Raw genomic sequence first — 19,830 nt, 5'->3', positions numbered from 1 at the left:
TTTTTTTTTTTTTTAAGTTTTCTTTCTTTGTTTTTGTATTTATTTATTTATTTGTTTATTTATTTATTTATATATTTTTTTTTTTCTTTCTTTAATTTATTTTTCTCTCTCCATTTTGTTTTATCCATATTTTATTTTATTTTATTTTTGTTATGAGGAAAAGGAAGAAATATATATATATATATATATATATATATATATATATATATATATATAAAGAACTGAAATGTTCAGTTTTAGACATATGAATCCTTTTTTTCTGTTGTTTTATGTAATGGTACTGGTCTATTCTGTGTTTTTTTATGTAAAATATAAAAAATTAAATAATCAACAACAAAAAAAGCATATAATATGCAATGATAGACCAGACTGTAAACATGAATAACAAAAAAATAAGGTTTGAAAACATGGAAAAAAAACTCTTAAGTATGAATTTAGCAGACAAATAGCCTTTGGCACAATTGTCGTGAAAGATGGCTGAGCCATAAATACCACCCTCCTGTATAATGAGCATTGCTTGTTTTCATCGTAATGACAGCATTTTAAACACCAGAATTAGACTGTTAGACAACAAGATGGATAGAAAGTATTATCTCAGTATTATTCTATTATCTATCTAAGTGGTAAGACCATGTAATAACAATATAAAGAACTGAAATGTTCAGTTTTAGAACTATAAATCTCTTTCTTTCTGTTATTTTATGTTATGGTACTGGGTGCTGTCTCTTCTGTGTTTCTTTTATTGTAACAAAATTAAAAAAATAGAATAATCAACAACAAAAAAGCATATAAGTGCTGATGTGTAATGATTGTAAACAAGAATAACAAAAAACAAGGTTTGAAAACATGGAAACAAATCTAAATTTAGCAAACAAATAGCCTTTGGCACAATTATCGTACATCCTGTGCAACTAGTACAACAGGTAGTTTCAGTCTAGTAACCTGGTCAAAGCCTTCTGCCGTGTTTCAGACACACATTTGTAACCCTTGTATAAACCCTTAAGTACACTCTTTAGTATGATTAGACGTGTTTCACTGCTGCAAGCAAGAGAGGGTGAAGCCATAATCAGAGGTATCCTCTCATTTAGTGAACTGTGCTCAGGTAAAAGTACTGTTACTTTATAATAACAAGTACTCAAGAAATACAAGCATAAGTAAAAGTAAAAACAAAAAAAAAGTACAAATAAAAGGGTTTAAGTAAACTGCACTGAATACCCATAACCAAAAGCCTGGTTATATTAGAGTTCAAACAATTCGTCATATTTCTATTAGTTGACAAATGAAATATTTTGATAAGTGATTAAATGGAATAGAAAATACTTTATTGTCTTCTTTTTTGCATGCAAAAGGCAGAAAATTGTCTTTGGTTTGCATGTGCAAAATCTGCTATTAAAAAGGATAAATTAAAACACAACATAACCCATACCAAATAGAAGTTTATTCAAGTGTGCTATTAGTGTACTTCTTTGAAACTTAAAATAAGTTTCGGTTTCAGTTTACTGACTTATCTATACCTAACAAAAGTATACTTAAGTATAATTGGCTATTATAATAATAATAACAATAATAATAATTATAATTATTATAATAGTAATTATAATAATTATAATAATAATAATGGTAAAATAAAGGAAGTTACCAACATTAACATAATGTCTTAAGAAGTACATAAAAGGTCTCCAGATATCATCAAAAATATGTTTTTTACCTTTAACAATATATGCTATTTTTTTCCATTGACATGTTTTTTTAATTGAATTGTATTTTTATAAGATTGTTGTAGTTCCACACTTAGACCACTAGAGGGCAGTGGACACTCACAAGTCTTAATTCAATCATGTCAGACATGGTAACATGATCCTTCCTGTCCTTCAAACAACTCTTAAGTAATATAGTTTTTACCAGTAGCCTGTGGATGTTACTCTTGTTACACATGATAATCACACTTATAAACTTAACACTATAATAGACCCCAAAAGACTTGCACAAATTACAGAGGGTGAGTTGCCGTAATGTGGGACACTGCCTAATGTCGTTTTTTTTGTGTTCTAATGCATTATTTAAGATATTTAAGGTGAAGGGCAAATTATATTCCATAATTTGCATCTTTTTTGGTTTGATTAGGACACATCCTGGGGATTTCGGAATGGTACTGGGTATGGATTTAACGTATTGGCTTCATATTGCAAAATGCAAAGTCTGAAGTGCAAAAAAAAGTCTGAAATGCAAAAAAAAAAGTCCCACATTGACATAACAATTGTACTTACATGAACCCATGAATTCATGCAGTGTTGCAGTTTCTCACTATGACCACTGGAGGGCAGTGAACACTAATGTTTAGTTGGGACAAAACCTCAATGACCTCACTGCTTTTTATTTTAGAACAATTTTTCCATATCTTTGACCAGTTCCATTCATTCTTTAAAGGTCCCATTACACGGTTTAAACGTAAACATTCTAAATGTGTCCCAGTTTATTTCCTGTTGCAGTGTATGTAAATAACATCAGCTGACAGGAAGTAAATATGGACCCAAGCTGTTGCCTAGCAACGCAATTCTTTTGCAATTCTGTTGAAGTTTCAGACAAAGGGTAAATACAGGTATATTCAGACAGACAGTATGAGAAAAATAATGTGTTGTTTGAACATTAAAGCAAGTAAACATGTTCTAGTAGGAACCCAAAATACAAGTATGAACCTGAAAATGAGCATGATATGTCCCCTTTAACAATATTTTTGAAAACCATTTAACAACCTGAAAATTAGTTTGTATGTGGTTTATGTTTTTATTTTGTACGTGGTTTATTTTTTATTTTGTATGTGGTTTATTTTTTTATTTTAAATTTTTTTATGTGGTTTATTTTTTATTTAGTACGTGGATTATTTATTTATTTTTTATTTTGTATGTGGTTTGTGTTTTTATTTTGTATGGAGTCTATTTTTTTATTTTTTATTTTTTTACGTGGTTTATTTTTTATTTAGTACGTGGATTATTTATTTATTTTTTATTTAGTACGTGGATTATTTATTTATTTTTTATTTTGTACGTGATTTATTTTTTATTTTGTATGTGGTTTATGTTTTTATTTTGTATGTAGTTTATTTTTTTATTTTAAATTTTTTTATGTGGTTTATTTTTTATTTAGTACGTGGATTATTTATTTATTTTTTATTTTGTATATGGTTTATGTTTTTATTTTGTATGGAGTTTATTTTTTTTATTTTTTATTTTTTTACATGGTTTATTTTTTATTTAGTACGTGGATTATTTATTTATTTTTTATTTAGTACGTGGATTATTTATTTATTTTTTATTTTGTATGTGGTTTATGTTTTTATTTTGTATGTAGTTTATTTTTTTATTTTAAATTTTTTTATGTGGTTTATTTTTTATTTAGTACGTGGATTATTTATTTATTTTTTATTTAGTACGTGGATTATTTATTTATTTTTTATTTTGTATGTGGTTTATGTTTTTATTTTGTATGGAATTTATTTATTTTTTTTTTACGTGGTTTATTTTTTATTTAGTACGTGGATTATTTATTTATTTTTTATTTAGTACGTGGATTATTTATTTATTTTTTATTTTGTATGTGGTTTGTTTTTATTTTGTACGTGTTTTATTTTGAAGAGAAACCGGAAGTCTTCCTCCTCTACTTCCTGTTAGCCGGCAGCTTGTCAACCTTTAGTAAGAGCGCAGCAAACTTTTACCAACATCTTTTAAACTCATCTTTCTACTCTGGTTCTAGGTTTCTTCATGTAGCATAAATGCCGAAACCTTCGCCTAAAGCTCCGGGTTTCCTCTGCGTTCATTGGTGAGTCATTAAAACAGCTTTTAATGGTTTTATTTAACATAAATTAACGCCTTTTCCTTCAGATTATTATGAACCGTTACATCCTCCACAAACTGACAGACTGTTAACTCTCTGCTTGCTCTTTAAAGATGTATTTACTCCTCTCAGGGTTTATTTAATCAGCTCAAACAGACCTAATAATGTTTATTAAATCATCAAACTGTCTCTATTTGTCTGTTTTAGTTTACATCCATGCTGCTGAGTCGAGTTTTTGCTTCCTGCTTTTATAAAACTTCCTCTGCTGGTGTAAAGAAGCAGAAGGGAAACTATCTAATCTAATCCTGTGACTTCAGACTATTTCAGTCAACTAGAAGAGTTTGTGTTAAATATATATTTTAATAAGGCTGGCATCATCATGACACACTATTCCTGAGTTGTGTAAAGGAAATACACATTTTATTCCTCTAAAAATTAGTTTTATTGGATTGTCACAGTTGTTTCAGACAATATATATATATATATATATATATATATAAATAATTGGGATAGTCTTAGTCAACAAATCACTTTAAAAAAAAAAGGAAATACACTTATATAATATATATATATATTTATATATATATATATATATATATATTTATATTTATATATATATATTTATATATATAAATATTTATATATATATATATTTATATATATATATATATTTATATTTATATATATAAATATTTATATATATATATAATTGGGATAGTCTTAGTCAACAAATCACTTTTTTTTAGCTATAGATATTAGGCTAATGGTTATTAATTCATGCTTGCCAATAGTCAAACATTAAATCCACTGCCAAACAGGCTACTATCATTAACCCTGTGACTTGGTGATATTTTAGTCAACTATAAGAGCAGAGAGTTTCTTTAATATATATACTTTAATAATAAGGGTGGCATCACTGCTATTTGTAGTACTATTCTTTTACACCTTTTATTCCTCTAAAATTAGTTTTATTGTATTTTCACAGTTGTTTGAGACCAAAAAAATTAGACTTTTGGATAGTCTTTAGTCAACAAATCACTTTTTTTTAAAGCTATAGATATTAGGCTAATTGTTATTAATTAAAGGTCCCATATCGTGCTCATTTTCAGGTTCATACTTGTATTTGGGGTTTCTACTACAACATGTTTACATGCTTTAATGTTCAAACAACACATTGTTTTCCTCGTACTATCTGCCTGAATATACCTGTATTTACGCTCTCTCTGAAACGCTCCGTTTTAGTACATTTCAACGGAATTGCAATGGAATTCCAATGGAATTGCGTTGCTAGGCAACAGTTTGGGTCCATGTGTACTTCCTGTCAGATTATGTTATTCACATACACTGCAACAGGAAATAAACTGGGACACCCAAATAGCCCATGAAATAAGGCATAATCCCACAACATTATTCATATTCAAAATTAATTATTGTTAGGTATTCTGAGACGGATATCAGATGTTTATGTGTAGAGTAGAGCGGCGGTGGCGCTGTCCCGAAGCTTTGAATACCTTCTCACCGAAGCTCCAAAGCCCAAAAAATTGTATTTCGGGACAGCCCTATTTAACAGTCATTGCCTTTACATCCAATTAGAGAAACTTTTGTAAATCAGTTGAAATGAATCAAGTTTATTGATGAAAGCCCATAAGGTCAGAGGTCATAGATCAGTGTCACAGAATAAGAATAAGTTCTATCTGTCCCCCCACCAGCTAGGCGATGGACGGGCAGCAGATCCAGGTGAGCGACGAAGAGCCCAAAGTCCTGCGTGAAGAGCCCCGGAGGAGGAGGAGAAAGAAAGCCATCACGTCGTCCTCCTGCGCCTCCATGGATCAGAGTACTGTTGAGTTCGTCCTGCCGACCTTGGCGCGGGGCGGAAACAGCCCCGACACGCTGCTGCTGGAGGTCGCCGGGAACTGGACGGTGGAGCAGGTCACTAAATTTACTGATCAACACTGTGAGATTATTCATCATGGATGTTAAAAAATGCTCCTCACAACGGCTTTAAACATACATTTCTTGTGTTGCAGGTGAAAGCTCAGGTGTGGCTGAAGGCGGTGACCTTAAACCTCTGTCCTGAATTCTATCAGCGGCTTTCCCCTGACCACTGCATCCTGCTCTACCAGAAGAAAGGCAACGTGTGTGAGATCTACGATAAGCACCAGGTGTTCCAGACGCTGGACTGCATCCGTTACTGGAGAGGTACCAGCCGGTGACAGAACAGTCAGAAACCGAGTCATTCTGTTGATGATGATGTCAAACACGTCTGTTGTTGTTGTTTTCAAAGCCCTGAAGAAAGACGTGGGGCGGATCCAGTTGGTTCCCCGTCCACAGCCCTCAGACGAGTCCCAACAGTACCAGCGCTACCTCAACTACCTGATAGGCTACGACGTGACCGACGTGAGCAATGTGCACGACGACGAGCTGGAGTTCACCCGCAGGAAGCTGCTGACGCCGCGGCGCATCGAGCTGTCCGACCGTGACGCAAAACTCTACTCCATGGACCCCTGGGTGACCCGCAAGCCACTGCCTGAGCACCTGCTCAGCAAGGTGGGTGTGTTTGTGAGAGGGTTGAGTTCAGTAGTTCCAAAACATATTCTTCGCCGTTACGCCCCTGTTTTTTTGCAACCAGAAGTGACATGAGAGGGTGGAGCTAAGTACAACCGATGAACTGAATACGACATTTTCAGACAACCAAAATGTTATAAACTTTCATGAACTGAAAACACACTGTGAAAGGGTTAAAGTTCTAAGACGAAAACACGGACAGCGCTGTGGTAACGACCTGTCAATCACCAAGAAACCGCCACGCCATACTTGCCAACCCTCCCAATTTTCTCAGGAGACTCACGTTTCTCGTTTTCCTTCTCCAGGTTTCCACCCAGAGTCACAATTTATGATTTATGGCACCTTTTTTTTTCCTTTTCGTTATCGCAACCTGTTTCTGGCACAGCGTCTATAAGCCCTACTGTTTCTACACGGACAACAATAGAGCCACACCAAATGTCTTTTCCCGGTAGGGAGGAGAGCTGCTCGTGACACCGGGGCGCGGTTAAAGCTGTGCTCACCGCACATCACAGCATCACGGCAAAGCCGTTGTGCCATCTTACTGCTCTTCATTCCTATCTCCTTCTCTCACTCACTGAGGGCCCTTTCAGACACAACGCAACAACAGAACCACTGCTGAAACCCGTCATTTCCAACGGCTTGCACCACAACGACATTTGGTGTAGCTCTATTGTCGGGTAGAAACTGTAGGGCTTATACATGCACACTCAGAGCAGTAGAAGCCTGGGTTTTCTCACATGGGAAGGTGATATATCAAGGGGTATAAGAGTTGACTCTTCTTCGAGGAAGAAGGGGATTTCCCACCAGATCACTGTCTCTTTAAGACAAAGTGTTTCCAGTGAAATGTAACAGATTTTCCTCAGAATTAGCTGGCTTCATATTTCATATTTCATCTCAGTTATCTGATAGCTGCTGTTGCAGATTTAGTTTGTTGAAACATGTCACTAAAGTATGCAGGTCTTATGAGGAAGTTGTCAGTAATCTGGTGGGAAAGTCCCTTCTTCCTTAAAGAAGATTCACATCTCACACCCCGGTCTTGATATATCACCTTTCTATGTGAGAAAAAAACCCCAGCCTTTTCCTGGTCTGGTATTGATGTTGTTTACTTTGGCAGTTACATCTGTCATTATGTTTCATGTGACTTCACTCAACTAACTCGTTGGCATAAACAAATCTGACTTGTGTTACCAGTTTGTTTTGTGCTTTGGCTTTTTTGCAGAGTAAAGTCTGCTATCTTTATATACACTCACCGGCCACTTTATTAGGTACACCTTGCTAGTACCGGGTGTTCTTCTGCTGCTGTAGCCCATCTGCTTCAAGGTTGGACGTGTTGTGCGTTCAGAGATGGTATTCTGCATACCTTGGTTGTAACGAGTGGTTATTTGAGTTACTGTTGCCTTTCTATCATCTCGAACCACTCTGCCCATTCTCCTCTGAGCTCTGACATCAACAAGGCATTTCCGTCCACACAACTGCCGCTCACTGGATATGTTCTCTTGTTGGGACCATTCTCTGTAAACCCTAGAGATGGTTGTGCGTGAAAATCCCAGTAGATCAGCAGTTTTTGAAATACTCAGACCAGCCCGTCTGGCACCAACAACCATGCCACGTTCAAAGTCACTTAAATCCCCTTTCTTCCCCATTCTGATGCTCGGTTTGAACTTCAGCAAGTCGTCTTCACCCCCTCTAGATGCCTAAATGCATTGAGTTGCTGCCATGTGATTGGCTGATTAGCTATTTGTGTTAACAATTCATTGAACAGGTGTGCCTAATAAAGTGGCCGGTGAGTGTCTATATATACGTTATATATTTGTTCCTCCTTTCAGGTCAGCAACACTCACATCCTGGTGGTGATCCACATCGGCACCGCCAGCCAGACCATCAAGGTCTCCATCGACGACACGCCAGCACAGGTAGACGAACGGAGCGATGGACGCCATTTATTTCTCTTCTTTACGTCACTGTACCACTTTCTGATTTCCCTTTTCCATCTTGTTTAGGTGTTGGTGAGCTTCTTCACCAAGACGGCAAATAAGAGAGTTCTGCTGGGCATTCCTGACAACACGTGCGAGGGCGACTTTGTGCTCCGTGTGAGTGGAAGGTATGTCGGAGGCTAAAAAAACGCGCCGTAATGTAATCAGGTTTGCATTGAAGTGAAAGATTATGTTAGTTTGAAGCAGATAATCATAAATATGTTTGACTATTTATAAGTAAGCTTCTGACTGCGTGTTCACGCAGGGAGGAGTACCTGTACGGGGATAAACCGCTGCAGGACTTCAACTGGATCCGTCAGTGTCTGAAGAACGGGGAGGAAATCCACCTGGTCCTGGTGACGCCGCCGGACACAGACCTGGATCTGGTTCAGAAGGAGGACTGGGCACAAGTGGATGATTGCACCGGAGTCGCAGGTATGTGTATTTGTGTATGAACTCCACTTCATTGAGATGTAGCCGAGCTGGTACATGTAAACACAGGCGCACATTTGGTACTAATAATCATCCTCCTAACTTGTCTTTGTTCAGGTACCCATGAGCAGCTGACCATCGATGAGAAGGACCACGAACGGGTGTTCACCATCTCTATGTGGGACTGTAACAGGAAGTTCAGGGTGAAGGTGCTGGGTATTGACATCCCATCCCTCCCCAAGATCCCAGAGTTCATCGTCTTCATAGAAGCCAGCATCTTCCACGGCCAACAGCTTTTAGCCCAGGTAATCAAAACGTTCAAGAGGACCTATTATGCTAATTTTCACAGTCATACTTCATATTTTAGCTTTAACCCGGCCTTTACTCTCTCAGGAGAGGACGTCCTCTAAATCCTTCAATGACGAAGTGCTGTGGAACTGCTGGTTGGAGTTTAACATCAAGATCAAGGACCTGCCTAAAGGGGCGCGACTCAACCTCCAGGTATTCATTTAATTCAAAAGTTCAGGTGTGACAACAATCATTTATCATCCTCCAAGTTAAAAATTAGATTTAAAAAAATCGCCTTGCAGGCAGTATCGCAATATATCGTGATATATTGAATGGTAACCCCTTTATTATGATACGTATCGTATCGCCAGATTCTTGCCAATACACAGCTCTGCTATTTTTCCCACCCAGGTGGTCTGTGGGAAGCAGCCCGTGACGCCAAACACCAAGGGAGCCTCCACATACCAGGATAATACAGCAGGAACCAACAGCCATGACGGTAAGTTCTACTAACATTTTGATTGGTATCATGCTGACAACTGTTGGAACTGTAACTGTCTGTCCATCTTTCAGCAAAGACCAAGAGCCGCCTCCTGTACTACGTCAACCTGCTGCTGATCGACCACCGCTCCCTGCTCCGCCAGGGCGAGTTCATCCTCCACATGTGGAAGATGCCGGAGAAGAGCGACGAGAGCAGCAGCAGCATCAACGCCGACAAGCTCACGTCGGCCACCAACCCGGACAAGGCCTCCGCCATGGCCATCGCCATCCTACTGGACAAGTATTGCTACCCCGTGGTGCTGCCCAAGAGCCGCGCCGTGGCCCGGGACTTCGGGGCCGGCGGCGAGGAGGCCGAGGGAGGGGAGCGCGGCCAGAGGGAGATGCCCAACCACCTGAAGAAACAGTTTGCGGCCATCGTGGCAACCGACCCCCTGCACCCGCTCAGCCCTGAGGACAAAGAGCTGCTGTGGCACTTCAGACACGAGTGTATGCGCGACCCCAGGTACTTATTATATTTCATTCCAAATAAAATGGACTACAAAGTGTTATATCATTACTGGATATTTAATTTTGTTTGTCTTCAGGGCCTACCCAAAGCTCCTGGGTTCAGTCCGGTGGGGGAAACAGGAAGATGTTTTGGCAACACACCGTCTGTTGGAGCGCAGCAGCGCGTGGGACAGCAGGTACCTTGACACTGCCACTACATGTATCTGTCCTCAGTAGCATCGGTGTCCACATCATTCAATGTCGTCCTGTTGTTTCTCCTCAGTGGTCGGGATGTTGGTCTGGCCATGCAGCTGCTGGACTGCCACTACTCGGACGCTCAGGTTCGCTCAATGGCCGTCAGGAAGCTGGAGACTCTGGAGGACGACGATGTGCTCAGATACCTCCTGCAGCTCGTACAGGTGTGTCTCTTCTATTCTTCTTTTTTATGCTGATTCACATTTCGTGGAAAGAGGCAGCTCAGCAGATACTCGCTGCATGTTTCATCCTCTGATGTGTGTTTCCATATTTGACTCTGCGGTCAGCTTTGCATGAGCAATATGAATTATGAGCCGAGGCCAACAAAGGGCCCCTTGATCTGATAGGAAAATGACTCTCACCTCTACAGTATACTGCCGTCTGTCGAGGCTTTCGTCTTCTTTCTAGAGAAAACTCTGCTGCACTCTCTCCAATAGAGAGATAACTTGCTTTGCAAAGCTGTCACTCTGACTCAGAACAGGTAGTACAGGTGGAATATGACAATGGTGGAGAAATGATGGTATTTGTCATTAATTTTGGCAGATTTATAGACTCAATGTCTCATTGAGGTTTGATTTAATTAGATATTAATTTTAAGCTAATATTGAAGTCATTTAATCTGAAAACTAAGTGATGGATTAATTGATCATAAAAATAATTAGTAGTTGCATCCCACCCTAGTCTACAATATAAAAGTCTTTCATTCAAGACATTGAGTTACTGTAGGTGCCAAAATTGTTGTAAAATGTTTTTAATTCTCAGATTATGTGATCATAGTTTTAACACAACTGCATCCCTTTAAAAAGTATTCATTAATTTTCAGAATTTTAACCCTCTAAATGTTTGTTTACGTAATGCTACTGTTGTTTTTTATGAAAAAAACAACCTAGGCTGTCAATCAATTAATCACAAATTAATCGCACATTTTGAATCTGTTCAAAATGTACCTTTAAGGGAGATTTGTCAAGTATTTAATCCTCTTATCAACATGGGAGTGGGCAAATATGGTGCTTAATGCAAATGTATGTATATATTTATTATTGGAAATCAATTAACAACACAAAACAATGACAAAACAATGACAGATATTGTCCAGAAACCCTCACAGGTACTGCATTTAGCATAAAACAATATGCTCAAATCATAACATGGCAAACTGCAGCCCAACAGGCAACAACAGCTGTCAGTGTGTCAGTGTGCTGACTTGACTATGACTTGCCCCAAACTGCATGTGATTATCATAAAGTGGGCATGTCTGTAAAGGGGAGACTCGTCGGTACCCATAGAACCCATTTTCATTCACATATCTGGAGGTCAGAGGTCAAGGGACCCCTTTGAAAATGGCCATGCCAGTTTTTCCTCGCCAAAATTTAGCGTAAGTTTGGAGCGTTATTTAGCCTCCTTCTCGTCAAGCTAGTATGACATGGTTGGTACCAATGGATTCCTTAGGCTTTCTAGTTTCATATTATACCAGTACCAGCCCGCTACAGCCTAAAACTAATTTGCGTTAACGCGTTATTATCGCGATAACTTTGACAGCCCTGATTATTGTCTGTACACCACATGCTAGGGGGGATTTTAAAAAAAAATTTTCACAGTGGAATATGTCAATAATTAGAAACAACATTGTTGCATCAAACACTGCAGTTCTGCATAACACAGAAGTGATGCCCCCTAGTGGAAATCAGGAGAATAGCATGCTTTTGCCCCGTGGGGCAAACAGGAGAAAACGGCTCAATCTGTTGGAAAATAGTGAAAAACTACAATTTTTTGAAGCCAGGGTTCTAGATTGAAAAAACCTGATATAAAGAAAGCATGATTTTATGTTGTAATGGCAGTGGGATCAAACATTTTGGTTTTAATGGGGACATGTTTGTCCTTAAGGGTGTCTCTATTTTGGCTACACAGTTGATTATAGACTTCTTGTAGGTTTAACAGGTTTATATAGTTTAACTGCACCATTGTTGTCTTCACTCGTCTCTCTACTATCTGTCTGTCTGCACCTCTGACCTGTCGAACCACTCTCTCTGCTTCCATCAGTCAACGTTTGAATAGCAGTCCTGTGTGTGAGCACAATGAGCTCTGTGTCTCCGCCGCACTTCCTTTACTGCCACCGTCCAGTTTTTCTGCCTCATCACACTCTCGTCACCTCTGAACTCAGTCTGTTAAAGGGTACCCTGTGGTGTGTTTTCCATTGTAAACTTGCTTTTGTAAGTTGTGTTTGTTCCCGAGGCCTTCCTTGAAACATTTTTCATGCACTGCCTACCTTTTATAAAACATTTACAAAAGCCTGTTTTTGTAAAATATCTTGAATGTGGCTTTGTGCAAATCAGCTTGAGGCACATTGTGCTACAGCTCCAATAGTTAGTCAAAAACCTGACAGGGTGCCCTTTAAATCAGAATTCACAAAATGTCAAACCTTCACCTCTCATATGTCAACTTCAAAAACAAGAAAACCAGCTTATTTTTAGATTTCCTCCATGTGGTTTGGAGTGTATTCAGAGAGGTTATGACAAAGTTTCACTAGACAACAGTAAGTCAAGTCAATTTTATTTGTATAGCCCCATATCACAAATCACAAATTTGCCTCAGGGGGCTTTACAATCTGTACAGGATACGACACCCTCTGTCCTTTACAGTATAACCCTCTCATCAGATCAGGAAAAACTCCCCCCCCCCCCCAAAAAAACCCAACATAAACAACAAACAGTAGCTTAAAGTTAATATTATTCTTCATCGGCAGGACTACACTAGGATTAAAGATAGGGTCGACGATGTTGGAAAGCTGGCATAATTTGAATATGCCTTTAAAATATACATTGAGACTGACCCACCAGTGGAATAATAAAAGAATAACCATTAACTAATTGAAAGTTAGGGGGCAAAAAGATGGGTTTTGAGTTTGGATTTAAAGGCCTCCACAGAATCAGACTGTCTGATGTCCATAGGGAGGTTATTCCAGAGGATAAGAAAAGGTCCTTTGGTCTGCTAACTGCTTTTTCACTCTGGAGACAGACAGGAGCCCTGTGTTCTGAGAGCAGAGAGTCCTGGTTGGAGTAATAGTTTCTTGTGTGTTTTGGTTTTATGTGTGTCCTGCAGGCGGTCAAGTTTGAGCCCTACCATGACAGCGCCCTTGTCAGGTTCCTGCTGAAGAGAGCTCTGAGGGTAAGCACGACCAACATCTAAGTTTGCAGCGTACAGTGAGTGAGTGTGTGTGTGTGTGTGTGTGTGTGTCTGCCCATTCATCTGTTTGTATGTGCGTGTTTTTATCTTTCTCCCAATGATGAAAATGTTATATAATTATTCTGTCTATAGCATCAATATTGCATTTTTAACATTTACATGGACTGATGTCATCATACTCTTGCAGTATTACTGTCTCTGGTTTCCACCTGTGCTTTGCAGCAGAAAGATACTTCACTATGATCAACATTTACAGTTGAGTCTTTTTTGTGTTTTGTTTTCTCTCCTCAGAGTAAGCGTATCGGTCACTTTCTCTTCTGGTTCCTGCGCAGTGAGATCGCCCAGTCCATGCACTACCAGCAGAGGTACGCTGTCCTGCTGGAGGCCTACGTCAGAGGCTGCGGTGAAGACATGCTGCTGGACTTCAGGAAACAGGTGAGACGAGAAAAGTCAGTTAGAGACAAGAAGTTAATTTGTATAGCACACAGCAGAATAGGTGCTTCACATAAAGGGTAAAAACTATCATAACACAGCATTAGAACAATTGACACAAAATAAAACCATGCAATTAAAAGCGCTAAAATAGGATAAATACAATCATAGACACAATATTTCAGTACCAAAGTTAAAAGTGAATAAAATAACTATAAAACTATAGTAATTATAAAAACCCTAGGGGTAAGACTGAGAGGAGAATGAGTCTGTTAATCAGCTTTTTCAGTAACTGACATGATGAAGTGATGCTCTCCAGGTGGAGATGACGGACGCTCTGCAGAAAGTCACCCGTGAGATGAAGGCCATGTCGGCCGACAAGTCCGATATTACCCCACAAGGTGAGGAAGAGACGATCCTGCAGCTCTGTAGCAAAGCACTGACACTAACCTGCAATACTCACTTCCCATTGTATGCTCTGTAGCTTCTCTGGTAGTTCTGAAATAAAACACATGAAACTAGTGAAACTAAAGCTGCGTGTGTCGTGCGCTTGTCAGTGTTGTTTCAGTTGCGTCAGAAGCTGGAGATGCTGCAGTCGTCCGGTCTGCCGGAGAGTTTCAGAGTCCCTTACGATCCTGGACTAAGAGCTGGAGCCCTGCTGGTGAGGGACACACACACTCATACCCAGAAAACCAGTAACAACCAGTATATAAAACCAGTTTTATGTAGTGAAATAAACAGAAATGAAAAGTGGGCATGTGAATGCCTGTATCACTGAAGATAAATACCGCTTGTGAACGTTCAGATCGAGCAGTGTAAAGTGATGGCGTCTAAGAAGAAGCCGCTGTGGCTGCAGTTTAAAAGAGCCGACCCCACCACTCTGTCCAAAGACTCCATCGGAATCATCTTCAAAGACGGCGACGACCTCAGACAGGACATGCTCATCCTGCAGGTGAGCGGCAGCAGCGCAGTCTCTAGCACAGACGTACAGTATTATTGCAGAAAAAAAGTCTCTCTAGAAAAGACTTCCTCTTGTGTTCCCTTCAGATTCTGCTGATTATGGAGTCGATCTGGGAGACGGAATCGCTGGATCTCTGTCTGTTACCGTACGGCTGCATCTCCACTGGGAACAGAATAGGTCAGATATGCAATCTAGAAACATATATTACAGTCGTTCTGTGAGATTTACCTCTCTCTCTGTCTGTATTATGTATCACTGTAGGTATGATTGAGATTGTGAAGGACGCCACCACCATCGCTAACATCCAGCAGAGCGTTATGGGAAGCACCGGAGCGTTTAAAGATGAAATCCTTCATCAGTGGCTCCGGGACAAGTGTGTCAGCGAGGACAAGGTACACAACCAGCTCTCATGAATCATTATTATATATAATATTATAATTAATAGGTTGATTAAATCAAGATTCTTTGACCAGAATCAGAAATAGTCTCCATCCAGTTACAAATAGAAGTGTAAGAAAATATTGATACACATTAGTATCGTGATATTATGTTGTGCGATACTGGATCAGTTCTCCGAAACACTGCATTGTTTCTGTTGGTTTTAAAGCTAAAGTGAAGATATTGTTGCATCATATGATACTAGAAAACCTAAAGAATCTATTGGTACCAACCATGTCACACTAGCTTGTCGGGAAGGAGGCTAGATAAAGCTCCAAAGTTACGCTACATTTTGGAGAGGAAAAACTGGCATGGTGATTTTCACAGGGTTCCCTTGACCTCTGACTTCCAGATATGTGAATGTAAATGGGTTCTATGGGTACCCATGAGTCCCCTCTTTACAGACATGCCCACTTTATGAGAATCACATGCAGTTTTGGAGGCAAAAAACATGCACACAGTATAAATGTGTTATTTTTGCTTAATCTAAAATGGTATTTCTGGTGTGTTCTTTCTACTATGACAGTTTTCCTAAAATTCAATTAAAAAAATCACAATATATTGCCTTGCTTACATTATCGCAATATATATCACAATATATTGAATTGTTCCCCCGCATCATGATACGTATTGCATCGCCAGATTCTTGCCAATACACAGCCCTAGTTACAAAACACTTTGCCTCCAACAGCTGCTCTGTTTATGAGACGTTAGAGGAAGTGGCGGTGTGACAGACAGGAAGGAAGCCACCCTCTGGGGTTTTCCTGTCATCACAACCCCCCCCAGATGCACACACACACACATACTACATTTAGCAGAAGCACCTGCACCCTAATCTCTACAAACGGATATCTGTATATGAATGCATAATCTGTAGACAAGATTTTGGTATCGGAAGCGTTGTGGTTTCTGTTTTGTTATCCGAGCAGCATTGACCAATCACGTTAGAGCAGGCTTTGGTTGACTGGAGGTAAACAGTAAGATGATATGTCAGATGGTTTGTTTACACAGAACCATCTGAGATAAGAAGCCGTCATTGGAAACTGTTTGTAAAAGGGAAGATACTTTCAAAAAAATACTTTGGAAGGTGATTGGATGAACCATCCGTCAATCAAACTGTTGCAGAAGCCACCACGAGTCAAACATCTACTGAAGGTTACAGCTCAGCTTTTACCATTAAAAAACAATGGCATGGAAAATGAGCGAGGAGGTTTTGTGTCTCTGTCTCTGTAGTTCCAGCAGGCTGTGGAGAGGTTCCTGTATTCCTGCGGTGGCTACTGTGTGGCTACCTACGTTCTGGGTATTGGGGATCGCCACAATGACAACATCATGATCACTGAATCTGGTAATGACGTCTTTTGTCTGTAGGTTCATCTCACTGTGGGACAAACTCAAATATATATATATATAAAGTTTTTATTATTATTATCATTATTATTATTATTATTATTATTATTATTATTATTTATGTAGTTATTGGACTTACTTATCAACATTATTTATTTTTTCCTTATTATATTATTATTATTATTATTATTTATTTGTCCTTATTATTATTACTATTATTGTTATTATTATTATTATTATTATTAATAATAATAATAATAATAATAATAATAATAATAATAATAATAATAATAATTTATGTAGTTATTGAACTTATTTATCAACATTATTATAACCATTTATTTACATATTTATTTATTTATTTATTTAATTCACTCTCCTCCTTCTCCTCCTCCTTTATGTAAAAAAATTATCCAGTGTTGCCAAACTTTTTTTTCCAATAAAAGTAGCTGGCAGAACTAGCTCCATGCGGCCTCATAATTATGTACTCTATGTATAAACTAAGCATGGAGTTCAGGAGATGGTGAAAACTAACCCTCTCAGTGTTTCTGCAGGGAATCTCTTCCACATCGACTTTGGTCACATCCTGGGGAACTACAAGAGCTTCATGGGAATCAGTAAGGAGTGGGTTCCCTTCGTGCTCACACCGGACTTCCTCTACGTCATGGGAACGTCAGGAAAGAAGAGTAGCCCCCACTTCCAGAAGTTCCAGGTGCAGTAAATGGGATTGTTTTTATTCATGTGAATATACAAAACGTCGCGGGGGGAGTTCTGTTTATCCATATGCACAGATGCATTCACACATGCACAAACATCCATCCGCCATTCTATAAACATTAAATAGGTCAGAATGATCGATCTATATAGATATATTTGCACATAACTTTACGAGAAAAAAAGTCGTAATTTTACGAGAATGAAGTCACAACTATATTCATTTCCATTTTTAAAAATCCACAGGAAGCCACTGGAGATGGGCTAAAGAGCCGCATGTGGCTCCTAAACTGCAGGTTGCAGACCCCTGGTTTAAGGGTTTAAGCTGAGCACAGCCACTGTTACCAAGAGTTGACTTCCAATATCTCCTCCATTTATTTGTCTGTATTAATATAAATGTGTTATACATCCTTTCTCTCTGTCTCAGGACGTGTGTGTGAAGGCTTACCTCGCCCTTCGGCACCACACCAACCTGCTCATCATCCTCTTCTCCATGATGCTGATGACCGGTACGACTTCCTTCCTTATAAAACCCGAAGCTTTTTGTGCGCTTTACAGCAGAGCAAAACCAATTTGTTACCAACCTTTTTGTTTTTGTCATTAATTTTAAAGAAGATAGAACAATCAGATGTATTTCTGAGTTAATGAATGATAAAAACAATAGATAGATACTAATAGATGCTCATACTTTGTGTCTGAAAAGTGAAACTCTTATTTTTTTTTTGTCCATTAACAGGCATGCCCCAGCTGACCAGCAAGGAAGACATCGAGTACATCCGCGAGGCGCTGACCGTCGGCCGCACCGAAGACGAGGCGCAGCGCCACCTGCTGGACCAGATAGAGATCTGCAGGGAGAAAGGCTGGATGGTTCAGATCAACTGGTTTGTTCACCTGGTGCTGGGAATTAAGCAGGGTGTGGAGAAACGGTCCACTTAGGTCTCTGTATAAATTAGATTTCAAGTTTTTCCTTTAAGGCTAAATGTTTTTTACTTGTGGTGTAAATACGTTTTACAAGATGGTTCCAACAGAAGACTGGAAAGCTATAAAGCTGATCGCACAAATCAAAAACACAGATTTTTGAATTTTATCATCTCAAATATAAAGATGTTTTTATGAAGAATAATAAGAGATGGGATCTGACAAACCAATCAAAACCAATCATTTCAACCATGGAGAAAGGCTGGGACTTTAAAATCAAAGCTAAATAGGGTCTGCAAGAGTGACTGATTTTTAACGTGCATGTATGAAGACTTGGCACCGAGATGTGTTAATTAAATGTAATTGATTATATTCTATGGTGAGGAGACCTAGTGCAGAAAATATACTCCACAGGAGTGACCAAGTCAAACATTCACACAAAACTCAATAACATTTATAGGAGTTTTTATTCCTCATTTGTCTAAATCAGGGCTCAGCAACCTTTACTATCAAAAAAGACATTTTAGGCAAAAAAAAAAAAAAAAAAAATGTTTGGAGCCGCAAAAGGTTTGATCATTGTGATGAAGGTAACACAGTTTATAGTCTAAGTATACAGTATATAAGTCTAATGCAGTGAGGGCCAAAGTGCAAATGTACTACGGAGTATTAGGGCCACATTGAGGGAAAAAACATCTGAGATTTCCAGAATAAAGTCATAACTTTATGAGAAAAAAAGTCGTAATATTACGAGAATAAAGTCATAACTTAACGAGAAACAAAAGTCGTAATACTACAAGAATAAAGTCATAACTTAACGAGAAACAAAAGTCGTAATACTACGAGAATAAAGTCATAACTTTATCAGAAAAAAAGAAAAAACACGTAAAATTACTACTTTATAATATTCTGACTTTATTCTCATACTACGATTTTTTTTCTCGTAACATCTGACTTTATTCTTGAAATCTCAGATTTTTTTTTTTCCCTCAGTTATTCATTTCCATTTTTAAAAATCCACAGGGAGCCACTAGAGAGGGGATAAAGAGCAGACCCCTGGCCTAAATCATCATTACTAGGACAATCATTGCATAAGCCTTCACCTGCTCACAGTTTTACATCTCATTTCATCACGTTTAACTGTTTCTCAGATGAAAAGATTTGCCAGTTAATGAAAATGATTTTGGTTGAATAAGAAACCTTTTGAAATTAAAACTAGAGTAAGGATTGGGATCTCTACACCCTCCATTTTCATCCTTTTCCTGTTTCTAGTTGTCTCATTCAAAGCCCTTTTCCTGTTGAAGGAAACACACTTCCTTCACATTGTTTTCGATTTAAAACATAAAGTAGTACATGTCGCACTGTTTATTGGATTCACACTGAAGTAGTGCTGCACTGTCCCTCCTCTCCAGGAGGAGCTCAATGGGTCTGTTACAAAAACATTTGGTTTTTACTAAATAATATGCAAAGATTTATTGAATTAGTTGGATTCTCCTGGTCAGAGATGAA

At 38.5% G+C, this 19,830-nt stretch overlaps 1 protein-coding gene across 1 annotated transcript; it reads left to right on the top strand.

Annotated features, from left to right (window-relative positions):
* The first annotated feature begins 3,674 nt into the window (after positions 1-3,674).
* On the top strand, positions 3,675-18,873 carry pik3cg (phosphatidylinositol-4,5-bisphosphate 3-kinase, catalytic subunit gamma). Its single transcript, XM_074625094.1, has 24 exons — positions 3,675-3,816; positions 5,541-5,760; positions 5,859-6,030; positions 6,116-6,378; positions 8,223-8,309; positions 8,397-8,497; positions 8,635-8,804; positions 8,919-9,106; positions 9,195-9,302; positions 9,501-9,588; positions 9,663-10,092; positions 10,175-10,273; positions 10,360-10,495; positions 13,431-13,496; positions 13,806-13,949; positions 14,266-14,347; positions 14,504-14,607; positions 14,752-14,898; positions 14,994-15,084; positions 15,169-15,299; positions 16,579-16,690; positions 17,247-17,404; positions 17,834-17,915; positions 18,143-18,873. The coding sequence occupies exons 2-24, from the start codon at positions 5,548-5,550 to the stop codon at positions 18,340-18,342; spliced, it is 3,372 nt and encodes a 1,123-aa protein (XP_074481195.1). The 5' UTR covers positions 3,675-3,816; positions 5,541-5,547; the 3' UTR covers positions 18,343-18,873.
* The last annotated feature ends 957 nt before the right edge of the window (positions 18,874-19,830 follow it).

The sequence above is a fragment of the Sebastes fasciatus genome, chromosome 23 (assembly GCF_043250625.1).
Source record: "Sebastes fasciatus isolate fSebFas1 chromosome 23, fSebFas1.pri, whole genome shotgun sequence".
In the NCBI taxonomy this organism is placed as follows: domain Eukaryota; kingdom Metazoa; phylum Chordata; class Actinopteri; order Perciformes; family Sebastidae; genus Sebastes; species Sebastes fasciatus.
Note: the sequence above shows the minus strand (reverse complement) of the source record. Positions and strands in the feature narration are given on the sequence as shown.

Excerpts from the sequence above, each read along its gene's own strand:
- pik3cg (XM_074625094.1), top strand. The coding sequence starts at position 5,548 with ATGGACGGGCAGCAGATCCAGGTGAGCGACGAAGAGCCCAAAGTCCTG. Across the intron at positions 10,274-10,359 it reads AGCAGCGCGTGGGACAGCAG|TGGTCGGGATGTTGGTCTGG; the intron begins GTACCTTGACAC and ends GTTTCTCCTCAG. Across the intron at positions 13,497-13,805 it reads TGCTGAAGAGAGCTCTGAGG|AGTAAGCGTATCGGTCACTT; the intron begins GTAAGCACGACC and ends TTCTCTCCTCAG.